This window comes from Meles meles, chromosome 8 (assembly GCF_922984935.1).
Source record: "Meles meles chromosome 8, mMelMel3.1 paternal haplotype, whole genome shotgun sequence".
NCBI classification, from domain to species: domain Eukaryota; kingdom Metazoa; phylum Chordata; class Mammalia; order Carnivora; family Mustelidae; genus Meles; species Meles meles.
Window position 1 is genome coordinate 33,023,549 of NC_060073.1, and position 16,973 is coordinate 33,040,521.

The 16,973-nt window shown below is 37.7% G+C and overlaps 1 protein-coding gene across 1 annotated transcript in view; it reads left to right on the plus strand.

Moving 5' to 3' along the window:
- DCDC1 (doublecortin domain containing 1) overlaps window positions 1–14,286 on the plus strand; it is a 423,366-nt gene extending 409,080 nt beyond the window's left edge. The window contains exons 37-40 of the mRNA XM_046015856.1: window positions 72–208; window positions 1,448–1,627; window positions 11,139–11,289; window positions 14,159–14,286. Coding sequence (XP_045871812.1) covers window positions 72–208; window positions 1,448–1,627; window positions 11,139–11,289; window positions 14,159–14,286 — 596 coding nt within the window. The remainder of the gene's footprint in view (window positions 1–71; window positions 209–1,447; window positions 1,628–11,138; window positions 11,290–14,158) is intronic.
- Window positions 14,287–16,973: the final 2,687 nt, after the last annotated feature.

Below are 16,973 nucleotides of genomic sequence, written 5' to 3' on the forward strand. Positions count from 1 at the left end.
GCCAAACCAATTTATTTGAAATCTGAAAGCCCATCTTCAGAAACAACATTACCAGGGACTTCTTTCCCCAGGGCGACGAGTAGCAGCATGTCAGCCAGCCGCCATGGTTCCCAATAAAAGCCCCGTGCAGCCGGTGGTGGTGGAGGGAGGCTGGACTGAGCAGACTCAAGAGGAAATTAAACTCATGGAACTCATAAGACATACAGAGGTACATTCTTCAGGACTCCATACATTAAAGATTCTGCCTCTTTAATAAGGTTTTAAAAGTATAGTATTGAACTTAAAATTAGGCTATTAATATATCCTCAGCATCTGGTCAGTTATGACCACATAAGCATATGCCAAGCATTGAGTTGGCATTTGGAGAGTAGTTATCTAAAAGAGAGCTAGCTCGTATGAAAGTCTGTTTTGTTTGAATGGAGACCAAAAATTATGACCTTAGCAAAGAAGAGAAAAAGGCCCAGTGGATATGTACAAAGGTAATTATAATAAGTGTAGTCAAGTTGAGCCTTATGGCTTCATTGCTCATCTCTCCTAAGGGTATGTCTCGATATGTAGAAAGAGCAAGGAGCAAAATACTAATTGCAATGGAGACATTCAGGAGTGAGGAATTCAAAAAGCAGTTTCAGTCCAATTGGTTAATCAGTCAGGATTGCCAGACATAAAAAAGTCGAGAAGAGAAAGGTCAGCTGTTGAGAGAGGACTGGGGATAGAGACCTGGGAAAACTTTTTGCTTTGTGAAGTTTTTCATCAAAATGATATGTTCTTATTTAATAGAGTTTCTCAAATCGTGAAATGTGTTCAATCTAAATCTTAGGTGTGTGCCCACGTCAAGGTTACTAGAAAAAAGAAATTGACATTGCTAGAAATATGACTTCTTGCCAAGCTGAGAAGGATAAATCACTGACCAGGGAATGAATGCAAAGCATTGAACTAGGACATGCTTGAAGTAGGATGAAAAGCTGCCTGGCAGGGATCAGGCAAAGTATAAGGCTGGCTGCTGTATTTTAAAAGACAGAGAGTAAAGACTCAACAGTCATGCACATTCCCTTAAGCATTTCTTGGTTAAAGAAAATGATGTTGTGATTCTAATCAAAAACTCATTTGTTAGATACAGAGAAATTGCTCAGTAGGAGAAACACCGCACAGAAATCCAAAAACGCATCTCCATTCATTCTCCAAATTATAAATGAAAGTTAAGCGTTTTGCCAAAATAAGTACCTTATTGTTACTCCAAGTGTTGTTATTATTATTATCACCTTCCTGGTGGCTCACGGAAGCAAGGGGAATTCATAGAAGAGTCCATGACAGGAGAGGGTAATACACTTCCTAAAATTTAAAAAATATTATTTGCAACCATAAGTGTTTCTGTTTTCATCACATTCTTCGTACACACACTAGGCAGGCAGTTCTCTAACCCTGGTATTCACTGGGCTTTTCTTATCAGGCGCACCTTTCTGCAGTTCAAGAACCGCAAGCCAAGAGAAACTCTCCAGTTGAAACTACACGTATCGCACTTGGACAGAGCAGCCTGTATCAGCAACCAAATGCAAAACGCGTGTGGATTTATCTAAATGGAGGCAGACCTGAAGATGGCACTTATGCCTGGGGCAAAACTATTTCAGAGGTAAATTTGGTATGAAAGGAGATTGCTTCATACGCTTGGATTCAAATCCCAGCTCGGCATTTCTAGACTGTAAGGTTCAGCAAATTATTTTTCCTCTCTAAACCTCATTTTCTCATCTGTAAAATGGGAGTATTACTTTTCTGACAGGGTGGATATAATGATTAAATGAGCTTAATGCTGTCTGACATGTGTGTGAATCAGAATATGACACCTGGCCAGGAGGGACCAATGATAATTAGAAACCACTGTAGCCAAAGAGGAAAATCTAAACTTTAAAAGAGTAAATAGTTTTCCTGTTGTGTTTAAAATCCGATTCAAGAAAGTGTGATTTATTTCCCCATCAGGAATTATTCACTAGATATGTTTTCTGTACGGAAAACACCAATATTCTTAGAGAAAACCTAATCATGTTCTTACTGCGCAGAGTCCTGGAACTGTGGCAAAGTTTCCCCTTTTCCAAAGTTAAAACACTGACTAAGGAAATGACGAGTAGCAGTTCATTAATTTTTATAATATCAAGGATGTAGTCGGAGCGCTTGGGTCATTCAGACAGTTAAGCCTCTGACTCTTGATTTCTGCTCAGGTCATGATCTCAGGGTCATGAGATGGAGCTTCATGTTAGCTTGTCCCTCTCCCTCTGTTCCTCTCCCCATTTGCACCCCTTCTTTTCTCTCTTTCTCTTTCTCAAATAAATGAATAAACAAATAAATAAGGATATAATCCTAAAATTTGACATTTTGCCTTAGTCTTTACATAAAAACATCAGGCAACTAATGAATGGATTTTGGTAGACTTTTCAAAAGTCTTGTGGTGATATCTCAAATAATTGGCTTTATAAAATTTTGTGAAATGTTTTCATATAATTTTTCTGGGTCAAGAGGAGGTCATATAAAAGTCAGATGTTGGTTGGAGGGAAGGGCAAGTCAGGGCATTAGACTGATCTGGAGGAGTTCATGGAAGCTCATAAGGGCTAATGGAATAGGAGGTGCACCTCAGAAGAGTTCTAGAACTTTATCCCAGGGATTTTCAATGAGTTTATACAAAGAAATATTTGGTAAGAATATTTATCACAGGGCATTTATAACACAGATATATTAGAAATAATTTAAACAGGCATCACTGAAGATTTGGTAATTTATAGTACATAGGATAGAGTATTATGACTCAATTAAAATCAACTTTGGAAAGAATAGTGACAATTGTTAATGTTCCAGACTAAGTGAAAGAAGCATAACATAAAGCATGTAGAGTTGGGCTCTGTATATACACATGCATACACTTAGAACAAAAGACAAAGCATTTAACTTTTTGCAAGTATTTATCGGATGGCCTGATTGCTGGTGAGCTAATAAAGGTGGTGTTTCTTTCTGGTGTATTTTTCTCTGTGTTCTATATCTTGTAATGATGAATTCAGATTGTAGAAAAATGTGTGAGCTAAGGAATCTGACATTCCTCTCAGAGAAGTACTAGCAGCATGTGATCAAGGTCAAATTAGTAGTGCAGGCAGGAAGTTCAGTAGGAGTTCAGACAAGGGGAACACTGCCCACCTGGGGTGAAGGAGAAAGGCTCCACAGAGGAATCAATCAGAACCTCTGATGAAACTTGAGAAATGGGTAAGACTCAATATCTTAATGCTTCAGAAAAAGCATTAATAAGGATGAGGACACTGAACACAAAGGTATGGTTGTTAGGATTCATAAATCATATGACATGGATAGTACGTGGACTCAGAAATAGGGAGAGAGACATACTTCTGGAGAGCTTAGAAGCATATGGTGGATCCTGCTGGCTATCTATATGAATTTACTTGAGCTGCTGTAACAAAATATCACAGGCTGGGTGGTTTAAACAACAGAAATTTACTTCTCACAGTCCTAGACGCTGAAAAGTCCAAGATCGAGGTGCCAGCAGGGTTGGTTTCTGAAAAGGACTCTCCAGCCACACCTCACCATTTTGTGTCCTCACATAGCCTTTCCTCCTGGCATATGTGGAGAGAGAGATCTCTAGTGCCTCATCCGCTTCTAATAAGGTTGCAGTCCTGTCATATTAGTGCCCAACGCTTATGACCTCATTTAATCTTAATTACCTCCTTAAAGGACCTTTCTTCAAATACAAGCACATCAGGGGGTTAGGGCTTCAGCCTGTGAGTTTTGGAGAGGATACAGTTCAGTCCACTACACTATCCCAGATTAAAAAGTGTTTGAGCCACTAGCTTTCTGAGGTAATGGCAGGGCACACGCAATGTGTTACAGAGCTTGATGTGGTCTCAGTGTGTAGAAAGATACTTAGGAAATGTCTAGAAAGCTTCTGCGTATTGTTTCTTTCTTTGCTTTATTAAAAGAAAAAAAATGTTCTTTCTGATATCTATCCTTTTCTTTCCCATGCTATCTGTTTTTGTATTTGGAGACTTGCATGAGATCCTTTGTGATCAGTTAGAAATGTTTCCATCCAAGCTATCCGGCTATAAAGAATACGTGTGGAGAGGGCACTGTGTGTGAAACAAATAGACAACAAGGAGAGTCCGACTCAGATTTCACTGGGGAGTCTGGCTAACACCACCAGCTCCAAAGAAACTCCGTTTCAATGGTTGGTACTTTTTACAGCGAGATGAGGAACAGAACACATTTCAATGTGCTTCACTCGACTTTCTGTAATAAAACCCCCAGATGGTATTTGAATCCCCTCTAATGCGGACTTTCTCTCTGCTTCTTTCACTGCTGTGGCTATTCTGGATGATTTAACCACATTCTTCCTACCCACTCTTTGAACATTGCTAGAACAACTCTCGTCTCCAACAGGCGCAGGCTCATCCGTCATCAGTGCACTAAGGCGGCTCCCTCTCCAGGGTTAGTGGCTCATTCCTCAGGGCCAGCATCTTTCTTTGATTTATGGTTGCCCAACCCCTCTTCTACGGTCCTGAAGCGTTTGTCTTCTCCCATCCCTGCAACATCTCTTTGATTCTGCAGAATCTCAAAACCAGTGTTTTCTCTCTCAGTTGCACACAGCTCTCCATGCATAAGCAGAACCCGAAAGCATGGGAAATGGGTCCTTGTCATTTGTCGAGGCAAGTACCTCAGGCCAGCAGGGAGTCTGCAGTAGTCCTGTGATGCCCATGTGGCTTATCCTGAGGAGACCGGTCTCTGAAAACTAGATCCCCAAAATAGATTGTGAGTGAGAACTATGCACAGAACATAGTTCCTTATCATGAGCTTTTGTTATTGCAGAAATTATAAACGTACATTTAGATGACCCACTGTAAAGAAGATGCCTGGTTAAGTTTAGATACATGTGAAAACTAGGAAATTAAGAACGTCATTGAAGATCATAAGCTGACTAGATATTGTACCACCTTTTTGTACTGAAAATGCCTTAATTCAGATTTATTTTTAAAAGAATTTTGTGAACTCATTAACTTTGTCTTGTGTAAATAGTATATGTGCTGCCGAAGCGAGCACTGTCTTGTGTAAATAAATCTTTGTGAAAACCAAGTGAAATAGCCATATATTTAATTTATATTTTGCACTTAGTGTATGTTTTTTATTAAATAACATTCATTTTTCTAATAATAAGTAGCACACACAATCTTAATAAATAAAATAGTGACATTTTAGTGGTAGAATTAGGAAAAACTTAAGAATTACCTTTATGTGGGATCTTTTCAAGCTGCGGGAGTTTTCCCCAGAGACCTGTCCATACATATTTTAGGACAGTTCCCCATTGCTCCCACCCCAGATAGAAACCCAGTTGGTTGTCTTAAAGCATAAAAGTGAAAGAACGGCATGGACTGAATTGTGCCCCCCATTCCCAAATTTTTATGCTGAAGCCGAACCCCCAGTGTGACTGTATTTAGAGATATGGCTTTTAGGAGGCATTTAAGGTTAAATGAGGTTAAATAAGTGTGGAGTCCTAACCTGATAGGATTTGTGGCCTTTGTAAGAAGTGGAAATGAGAGCCCTCTCCTCCCACCACGTGAGGGCACAAATAAAGAACCAGAGAGCTGTCCCAGAAATTGAACCAGCCACCACCTTACTCTTCGATTTCCCAGCTTCCAGAACTGCTGAAAATGAATTTTTGTTGTTCAGGCTGCCCAATCTATGATACTTATTTTGACAGCTTGAGCAGACTAAGCCAGTGACTATTGTTATGGAAAATTTAGAGAAATCAAAAGAAAAACCACGAGACTCAATTGTAATCTCTATGAATTTTTTGATTATTTGAGTAACATTTGTTCTGTTTTCAAATTATATAAAAACATGTAATCACTGAGTTAAAATTAGAAAAAGAAAATGAGCCAAGAGGGAAATGAAAATTCTATCACCCACAAATCACTAGTTATAATTTTAGTGGTTATATTTCTATGGTTGCTATATAGTTATAAATTTTCTTTGCCATTGTGATCATAACAGATCACATGGTATATGTAATTTTGCAACCTGCATTATTCACCTAACAAACTATTGTAACTTTGCCCCTATATATTTAACATTCTTTAACAAAAGAATTATTTTTAATAGCATGGTAATCTTCTATCAAATGGACAGATTATTATTTATTCATTCAGTTTTCTATTGTTTTCCATTTTGGTTCTTTCTAATATTTTGCTGTCATAAAACGTGTTCCAATGGATATATATAAAATTATATGATATATAACCTAATATATAATATAATATATAATATAATTATCCATACATATATATTTAATTTTCTGATTATTTCCCAATAAATTATTAGAAGGATTGTTAGGTCAAATTATGTAAAGATGCTTGAGAACTTTGGTAGCTGTTGCCAACAGTGAACGAGAGTTTCTATCTACCTGTTGTATACATGAGGTGTTAACAATGCTAAATGTAGTCATTTAGAAAAGTGTATTTGCAGGTTTGACAGGAGGGAATGCTATATCCATGCATTAGTTTACATGTCTTTAATTGCTTTTGTAAGTGATTTTGATTTGATTTGACTTGACTTAACTTGATTTATCATTTATTAGTTATCTGTGAATTTCCTGTTAAATCCTTTGCTATTTTTCTATTGGACATATTTTTCACACCGATACGAATTTTCTTTTTCTAAAGCAATAAGCCTATTACATGTAATTTTATTAGGCTTATTGTAACAAATTCTAAATTTGTAACAAATTTGCAATTTTGTCTATGGATTTTTTAATGTATAGAAGTTAATATATTTTAAAAGTTTGGTTTTTGCTTTTAAATGTTTTGATAGTCTTTTACTATCCTGGGGTCATATGAAGAGTCATCAGATTTTTTTCAAATTTTTTATAATTTTGCCTTTTTTGTTTACTTTTTAAACCGTGCGAAACTCTCTTCTAGTGTAAAATTTGACTGAAGCTACTTCTCTGCTTTATTTGTTGGCTTATATTATTATCGCAGCCCTACTTACTGACTAATCCCAGCTGAATTGGACTACAAACGTTATAATATGCTAAATTCTTAATTAGCTTCTGCTTTTAAACAATCCAATGTATCTAATATTTCTTGAATTATTATAGCTTCATATTTTGCTATCTGATAGAAATTGCCTATTGTACTTTGTTTTCAGATATTACTTGAATATCCTTGCATGTTGATGCTTATAGATGAATTTTGGAATTACATTTCAACACCTAAAAATCATTCTTCAGGTGTTTTGACTGTAATTGTGTTAGGCTATTAATTAATTTCTTAAAAATCAACACCTTTCATGATATTCAATCTTTGCAGCCAGACTGAATTCTGTGGCATTGTTTCTTATGTGTTTGTGTGTCTATATATATGTATATATACATATATATGCCTTTTTTTGTCCTTCAGTAAACTTTTCAATTTTTTTTAAAGATTTTATTTATTTATTTGACAGAGAGAGATCACAAGTAGATAGAGAGGCAGGCAGAGAGAAAGAGAGAGGGAAGCAGGCTCCCCGCTGAGAAGAGAGCCCAATGCGGGACTCAATCCCAGGACCCCGAGATCATGACCTGAGCCGAAGGCAGCGGCTTAACCCACTGAGCCACCCAGGCGCCCCAACTTTTGCAATTTTTTAAAGAGATTTATTTTTTTATTTTAGAGGGAGAGAAAGAGAGAGAGAGTGCATGGGGGTTGAGTAGGGCAGGGGCAGAGGGAGAGGGAGAGAGAGAAAATCTCAAGCAGACTCCACATCAAGTGGGGGACCTCCACGTGGGGCTTGATCTCAGGATCCTGAGAGCATGACCCGAGCTGAAATCAAGAGTCAGAGCCTTAACCAACTGAGCCACCCAGGAGTCCTGCATCACACATTTTAAAATAATTGTCATTCCTAATTTGTTTTATTGTTAGGATGGATTTCCAACTCTATTTTCTAAACGCCTATTTTTGTGAACAAAAAAACTATCAATGTTTTATAATTTATTTTATTCTTGGCCATTTTATTAAGCACTTTTCTCTTGTTATTAATATCTTACTTGATTCACATAAATTTTCTAAGAATAAAATCATATTAAGTTCACATGATTTTGTTTATTCCTACAGATGAACTATTTCTCTTATTCTGATTTTAGATTTTATTGCATTGGTTATAATCAGAAAAATAAATGTTCTTAACAAAGGAAAACAAAAAAACAGCATCTTTTGACCTCATGAATAACTAGAAAGTTGGAATGCTTTGGTTTTCTCTTCCTTGCCCATGTCCCTTTTTGATGATGCTTTGCATTTTTACTTCATTTTTTTCTCTGTGAAGACTTTAAAATTGTTAATTCATTTATTTTCTGACCACTTTTTTATAGCAGTTATATCTCATGTTCTAGTGGTCTCACTGCTTACTATTAGTCATTTCATATTCTGACTTTCCCATAGTAAAGGAATTTCATTCATTCCTTAATAATCTGAAATGTATGTAGGTGATATATTTTGTGAGCTTTTGTATACATGAGGATATCTTTTGTTCCCTGAAACAAAAAGTACAAATTCAGCTGGATACAGAATTCTTACGTTAAAAACTTTTCTCCTAAAAACTTTGTATTTTATTCCATTTTCTTTGGCATTCATTTTTGCAGAAAAAGGGTCTAAATATAACTGAATTTCCCCCCCATGTCTGAAATTCAGACTTTTCAATTCAATTATATTTAAGTGTTAGTCATTTTTTAATTAACTTTGCCTTGTCCTAAGTTAGCCCATTTGATCTGAAGCTATGGGTCTTTGTTGGGACAGAAAAATTTCCTTCAATTTTTTTTGATAGTTGCTTAAGTTTAATTTATTCTGAATTCCTCTCCAGTAACACCAATAATGTATAGGTTTAATATCTGAAGTCTTGACATTCCAGATGTTTAACTTTTCTCTCATAAAATTTATGTCTTATGCTTTCTTTATATCCTATGAGATTTTCTCCACTTAGTCCTCCCTAATACTGATTTGATTTTCTACAATATTCAGTCTGCTCGTTTTCTGCTTTCAAGAGAGATTTTAATTCTACTATTGAGTCTTTTATTTCCTTACCTTCTCTCCTCTTTTCATTTAGCTCTCTATTCATCCCAGTTTGAAACCCTGTTCCTTCTCTTACTAGCTGTGTGACCTGGGTTAAGACATTTAATCTCTGTTCTCCAATTTCATCATCAATAAAATGGAGATAATAATTCTTTCCAGAGAATGAAATCAGATTGTCCTTGGAAACTTTTAGAAAAGTTGCTATCCCATAGAAATGTGTCAATAAATGTTAACTGCTGTTATTGTTACCGTCATCATCAGCACCGCCATCATCATCACTATCATCCTCATCATGTCTGCCCATACCTCAGTGATACTTCTTTCCTTTAAACTGCTGTCATCTGATTGTTGTGCACATGTGCGTGTCTGTGTTCACAGAAGCCATACTTTATTGGATTTTGGGAAAACCCAATACAGATATTCTCTAAAATGTATTTCTGCTGTAAATATTTTACTGACTCTTCACCTTGAATACAGTGTAAAACATACAGCGTTTTATGTTGTAGAATACTTTCACAAGCCTCATATTGTTGCTGCTGTTAATTTTTTATCTATACCTCCTTATACAAGGAGAGATTTTTTGACAGAAAACAGACAGGATAGATCAGTTCTCTTTGGTTGCCCTAAATTTTGACTTGGGAGCTCTCAGGATCCTCTACTGGATCTTAAGACCCCACGCTGGTTCACATGCACAGTATGGAGTCAGAGTGCTGCTGACTGGCCATTACCTAGCAGGATGGCTAGGGCTGCATCACAGACCACTCTCCCACTATTCTTCTCTGATGATCTGCAGAAGGGAATGTATTCTTCGGTAATTTCAATTGTACTCAATTCAATTCACTCATCCCTTGCCCAGAGTAGTGGGTGGAATCTGCACTCTCTGATTACATTGTCTCATCGCTGTCTTGTCTTGCTTCACATTACTGATTCATTTTCCTTATGCAAGGTGTCATTATGTGCCCAGTTCTGCCCCCTGCCAGGCCTCATTGTCGTGAGTTGTAGCCCTTAAGTAGATCTATCTTCGCGGTTCCTGTGGACATGGTTCCTGCATTTTGGAGGAACAGGCGTTTGGCATATATGGGAGGAAAAAGTCATACAGGCAAGTGTGTAGAAACCTCTAATTTTCCTCCTTCTGGCTTTTATTATTCTTTTTTTTTTTAAATATTTTATTTATTTAACAGAGAGAAATCACAACTAGGCAGAGAGGCAGGCAGAGAGAGAGGAGGAAGCAGGCTCCCTGCGGAGCAGAGAGCCTGACGTGGGGCTCGATCCCAGGACCCTGAGATCATGACCTGAGCCGAAGGCAGAGGCTTAATCCACTGAGCCACCCAGGTGCCCCTTATTATTCTGTCTTAAAGTCTTATTAACATGTTCATGGAACTGCCTTTAGGGGTCTGACAACATATTGACTAATCTTTCTAGTACTGTTGACACTTTGTATCTGTATATATATTTTTATGAATATTTCAAGGAAAATTGAGAAAACCTGAGTAAGGCTCTTATAAATAGTTTTTAAATTTTCCAAATTAAAAAGGGGGGGGGAAGACTTCCTAATCATAGAATCAAAGAGGTCTTAGATCAAAACTTCGATTTTATAGTTGAAGGGACTCTTCTCATAGAGAAGTTGTCTGACTAGTCTGAGGTCATGCAGAAGCCAGAGGCCTAGGCCGCCCCACCTCTGGGTCAGTGCTTTTGTTCTTCAGGTTCCTTGCTTTTTGGAATTTAAAAAAAAAAAAAAAATTACTTTCTGCTATTCTGACAAGTCTATATTCTCAATTCTCTTTCATATTAGGCATTTTTTAAACAGCAAGATGCCTTCTTCCACATGGAAATAGAACTACAAGGAAAAGTCCACCAAGAGCACTGAAGTTCTTCATTGTTACAGCACTTTGGGGAAATTTCATATGCTCTTCTTCCAGCTCCTATACCTCTTTCTAAAAATTACAAGTAAAATAAATATTCAACCTGGGATAATAGTTATCTTAAAGGAGCTGATTCTTTAAGACTTAATTATTGTTGTGACATTTCACATTCCAAAACGTCAGTCCCTTTGTGTTTCAGCTGCTGAATGACTGCTCCTCTCGTCTTAAAATGGTCCGCCCAGCCAGAACACTATATACACCTGATGGAGAACCAATTCACTCGTGGGACAACATAGAACGAGACATGGTCATCTGCGTTTCCACAGGACATGGCTTTATAACCCAAAAAGGTGTGGGTGACAGTCTCTTTTCCATTGAATTTTTGAAGAATTAAACTAGTCTTCTCTTTAAAGTCTTGCTTTCTGAATTTTATATCCCATCGTGATGCTTTTTAATAATTACCTTCTTCCACACTTTTCTACTTGATGTTACTACAGTTAAATTTATATACTTCTGTGATGGAAACTCACTGTTGACATTGTCTCCACTCAAGAATTCAATCAAAGTTCTGTTAGTCTTGAGCCTTATCCAAGGGGCTTATTTTCAGAAATTCTAAATGACCCCATTTGAATGTGTTCCCTTAGCATAAACCCTGAGGAAAGGAGGCTCTGTTGACTTCCTACTTTCAAATTATTTAAAACTTAATGGTTTATTAATTGCAATTATACAGTTTGCAGATATTTTTTAAAGATTTATTTATTTATTTATTTATGCATGAGCAGGGGGAGGAGGGGCAGACGGAGAGGGACAAGCAGAGTCCAAGCTGAGCAGGTATCCCAAAGGGGGGCTTGATTCCAGGACTCTGAAATCATGACTTTAGCCAAAGTCAGATGCATAACTGACTGAGCCACCCAGGTGCCCCTGCAGATTTCTTGTTTTAATAATAAGAATGTATATGCTCATTTTAGAAGTAATAGAAATGGAAAAGAACATATATTTGTTATTAAACCAACTTTTGTCCTTTATCCTGTTTGCCTGAGGTATTGAAAGCCCCTTTCTGGGGATAGGTACACATTAATGAAGACATAATTTTCAGGAATTCTGAAGAACATGATATCACTTTAAAAGAAATCAGAAGATTAGGAAGTGAATCACCTGGGATCCCTAAAAGAACGAATACTAGATTATTTCTTCTTAAAAGTCACCATAAAATTGTTATTGCTGTGTTATATGTAAGGTACAGAAACCAGAACCTTTAAAACAGCTGCAATCATATCTTCACATTTAGCCCAGAACAAAAGTATAGGAATAAAGACTGAAAGGTAGGAAGACGAGGACTTATTGGGATGGCTGGTGCTGCTGTCAGGGATGCCACGACTATTCTTCCTTTGCCATCCTACATCCAGGAAGAGGCTCTAATCTTTGTGTTCTTTGCAGGCTGTTGTCCTCATCACTCACCATCACCCACCACCCCAGCTCTTGGTGACCCTCATTATACTTAGAGGAACACACTGATTTGGGGGATCTTATCCTTAGTGTGTATTAGTTGACAGTCTTCTGTGTTCCCCATCTATGTAGCCTTATAAAAGAAATATAAGCCAAGGTTCCTTCCCCCAAAGAGTTTTCAATCTAATTAGGAATATGAACACACTGAAATATTACAGTACAATTGAATATAAACAAACAAGCGGTGTAGTAGGAAGAACTTTCCCATTTTCTTCATTCTTTATGCTTGATCTTTTATACTCTTGGGATGGTCTTCTGTTGCCTGGCCCCTACCCTCCTGGCCTCATTGTGTTCTTTGGGCCTTTCCGATAATAAAGCTAACTATGCCTCAGGCAACTGGCCAAAAGGATATCCAAAACACAGAGAGAAATGTAGGCCCCCTTGCCAGAAGCAAGCTTGTTACCAAGAAAAACTGAAGGAAAGAGAGAAAACAAGAAATGTAAATGTTACTTTCCCTACCATTTTCTTCCATGTTAGCTTTGTGGTCAAAGGACAAGGCTGTGTAGCAAACGTTTATTTTTACATCTTCAGTTCTGTGACCATATGGATTACTATGATGTGAAAGTCGATTCTTTTCCTCAGAAAGTAGGTTCCCATGTTACCTTCCTGGTGAAAAAGTTAGTGGTTTTCCCCAGTTGTCGTAAGTTCTTTTCCAAGGGTGATATGTGTTTTAGGAAATCTGACTGATAGAAAAGTTTAAGCTGTTCTTTAGAAATTTGCTTCACAGGGTGCTTGGGTGGCTCAGTGGGTTAAAGCCTCTGCCTTTGGCTCAGATCATGACCCCGGGGTCCTGGGATCGAGCCAATGTGGGGTCCTGGGATCGAGCCCTGCATCGGGCTCTCTGCTCGGCGGGGAGCCTGCTTCCTCCTCTCTCTCTGCCTGGCTCTCTGCCTACTCTCTCTCTGTCAAGTAAATAAAATCTTTAAAAAAAGAGAGAAAAAAAAGAAATTTATTTCACTATATGAGTTGCCATTTACTATTTCTCCTGGAATAAGTTAGAAATAATTATTAATTTAGTTAGAAATAATTATTAATTAGAAATCTAAATATTCAGGATGTTTTAAAAAAGAAGAAAGGCTACTAGCACACACTAACACACAAATGTATTTATGTATTTATTTACGAAGAGACAATTAATCATTCCACTCAAAATTTTGGTGTGACCTACTGGCTTAACTATGTGGTAGAAAATAAGGCAGCCTGGGAGTTTCAAAACTAACCACTCTATAACTTATTTTATGTACTATAGTGTACAAACATTTAGCATGTGAAAGTTGGTCATCAAAGGATCACACTGTGTTTTTGAAAAATGGATTTGTCTTGGCAAAACAAATCAGATGCTGTTAGAATGCACAAGCCCCCAACAAAATTAAAAGAGTGCTTTATGCCATTTGTCATTGAATTAGAACACTGTTCACACTACTGTGTTTACCGTCTTTTCACTGGGTTCAACTTCTAAACCACTCCCAGGTTAGCCTCCAGTTCAGGCTTTGTACAAAGCCTGGAAGGAAGCCCTCTCCAGAAATGCCATTCTGTAGAAATCCAAAGAATGTTAACACATATCTGATGTGATAAGCAAGTCGAGTGTGTAATGAGAGAGTCCAGGGTGGGAGTCAAGGATTTCTGAGGGATCTTTGAGTTTTCATCATCTTGGACTTTTTAATTACTTTCTATAAATACATGACATGTCTCTCAAAATAATCTTTTTAACAGAGTTAAAGCAACTGATGGAGGTCAGGGCAAATTATGCCAGAATCCGAAGGCAGCAGGGCCCTGAAGCCACAAACATCGTGGTGTCACAACCTGACAAGCTGCCATTCCCGGTACATCTACACAGTTAATGTCTATGAGAGCCATCGCGTTTTGTGCTGTATTTTGCTGGGGTAAGCTACGTGTATACAGTCACATGCTTGCTATGGTATGACAATTATTCATCCTTTCTAATTTTGTACAGCATCTTTCAGAAGAAGTTAGTACCCTCCACATTTTACATAGAATGGCATTTGATGCCTCAAATATGTTCTTGGAGAGGCAATAAAACTAGACAAAATAATGTCAATAAAATAACTATCTTAGATCTATTTTCTTCCAGACAAAAACCAGGAAACTACTATTATTATTGAAAAATAATTTAGCAGAGGCAAGTAATATTTTGTATATATATATTTACACACACATATGTACACACACACATATACACATGTGTAATTTATATTTGCTTGTTATAAATACATTGTATGTATTTATATATGTAATTTAGTGGAGTCATGTCGTGTGTGTGTGTGTGTGTGTGTGTGTGTAATTCAATAATAAAATAGACTGTTTGACCACCTAACACTAAATTTGACCCAAACTGACATTTTTGTGGTTTGGCCACCATATTTTCCAAACTTCTTGTTAAAATCCTTTATTTACTGAATAAAAATGAAATACCACAAGAATCAATCTTTCCTCCTCCAATTTCCCTTCAGTTTAGCCTGTAGTAACAATGCAGGACTCTACAGAACATGTTCCCAAAAGCAAAGCTGGGTAATTCGAGACGAAGCTCAGCAAGCAAGAGTCATAGACTGTATCCTCAACACAGAATTTAGAGAAAGGATCTATGCACTGTTAAAAAGAAAAGTCACATAAGGAGTCAAGGGAATTCCTTAGCAATCTTAGAAAGGAACACTATAGGAAAAGAAGAGAAAAATCTATCTGTTGTTGTTTTTTTTTTTTTTTTTATAAACATATAATGTATTTTTATCCCCAGGGGTACAGGTCTGTGAATCATCAGGTTTACACACTTCACAGCACTCACTATAGCACATACCTTCCCCAATGTCCATAAGTCCCCCACCCTCTCCCTACCCCCCCACCCCCGGAACCTATCTGTTAATTTCTTCCTGCAATGGAGAAAGAATCTGTTGTTGGTGGTGGTGGTGGTGGTGTTTTAAATAGCAGTGACAAAACAGAGTTTGGTTTCTGATCCTGGTCGAAAATTTCCAGAGAACTGTTCTCTCTTTTCCTCTGAAAGCCACTCACAGCTCTGTCTGAGTATAAATTGCAACCTGGCTAGGTGTGTACAGAATGGCTCGGCTGGCTCACTCCTCAATCCACCACTTTCATGGGATGCAGTAGATCATGTCTACTGAAGGGGGGCTCTTGGTAATCGCTGCAAAAGGCCTAGTATTTACTCCCAGTCTGCAAATCAGTAGGGCTGCACGAGTAAATTCCTGCTGCTTCCAACACCACCAAAAGGAGAGCACGTTGAGGTGAAATTTCACATGTTACATCCACAGCAATTTGCCATTTTGCAGACACTGTTGTACAACGTTAGAGATGGCAAGACATCCCAGAACAGCCTTGTGACACACAGAAGAGAAAGATTGCATGTGACCCCCATGTTTCTTTTTCTTTTTCTTTTCTTTTCTTTTTTTTTTTTTTTTTAAGAAGAAAGTCAAAATAAGAAAGGTTAAGGAAGTGCTCCAGGTCAGAAAGCAGGACAACAGGATTCTTACCTGCTGGGCCTCTGCTGAGAATGCCTGGATCACAATCCCCATAGACAAAGAACTTCGTTTTTTTGGTTTTTTTGTGTTTTTTTTTTTAATTTTCTCAAATTCCTTGAAAACAAAGGCATTTCTCTGGGTGCAAAAGTACCTATCATTTTGCTGCCAAAGAAAAGTTGATTTGCTATGAAAATGGCATAATTTCACCCTGGATCAAATGTGCAAATTCTTGTGAAGTCTTCACTGTTGCATGTGAATACGCCTGAAGCGAAAATTGGCAAGATCACACAGCGCTCTATCAAGCACCAGGAGACATACGGCAAAACTCTTAACTGAACTTTTCTATTACTAGTAAATGGGATTTTAGATGTAATATAACAGTCATCAACACATCACATTTTACCAGCGAGGCAGCGACATTTACTTTGTGGACGAAAGCTTGCACGGGGTATCTTGGCAGTTCATAGCCGCTTTTAACTCAGACCAAGGACAGCCCTGCTCTTTCCTTATTATTGACCTTCCTCCTTGCTTGGTTACAAGGTGGACTGGGGAGCGCTTTCTCCACCTCAGCAAGGACTATAGGGTAAGACAGTTGCAATTCTGTTTAACCTCCCTAGGCTTTTAATAAACCCAGCAATTTCCTTTAGGGACATGTTTATCAAATTTGAATCAGTTTCGTATATAAAAGTCACATTTCAATATTTTCCTATCAACTGGAAACCATTTATTATTAAGTACTCAAACGACCGTCCTCAAGTCCGTGGCCTTCTCCAGAAATTTATTTCCTACTGGTTCACGAACACCCTTAAGGTGAGCCAGATATTAATCAACAGAGTGCCAGGATCTGCGATTGTCCTCAGGAGGACTTTTCTGAATGTTTCTGCCCCATCTCTACCTTTTGTTGCCTGATTATGTGTTGGGGTGAAGCTGCATGTTTCTAAGCCAGCTGACTAAAAGTAACATGCACGAAAGTTTGACAGACATTGTGAGATTTACTGAGAGTGTTTGATAAATAAGAAACATTTATCTGGGTACTTATG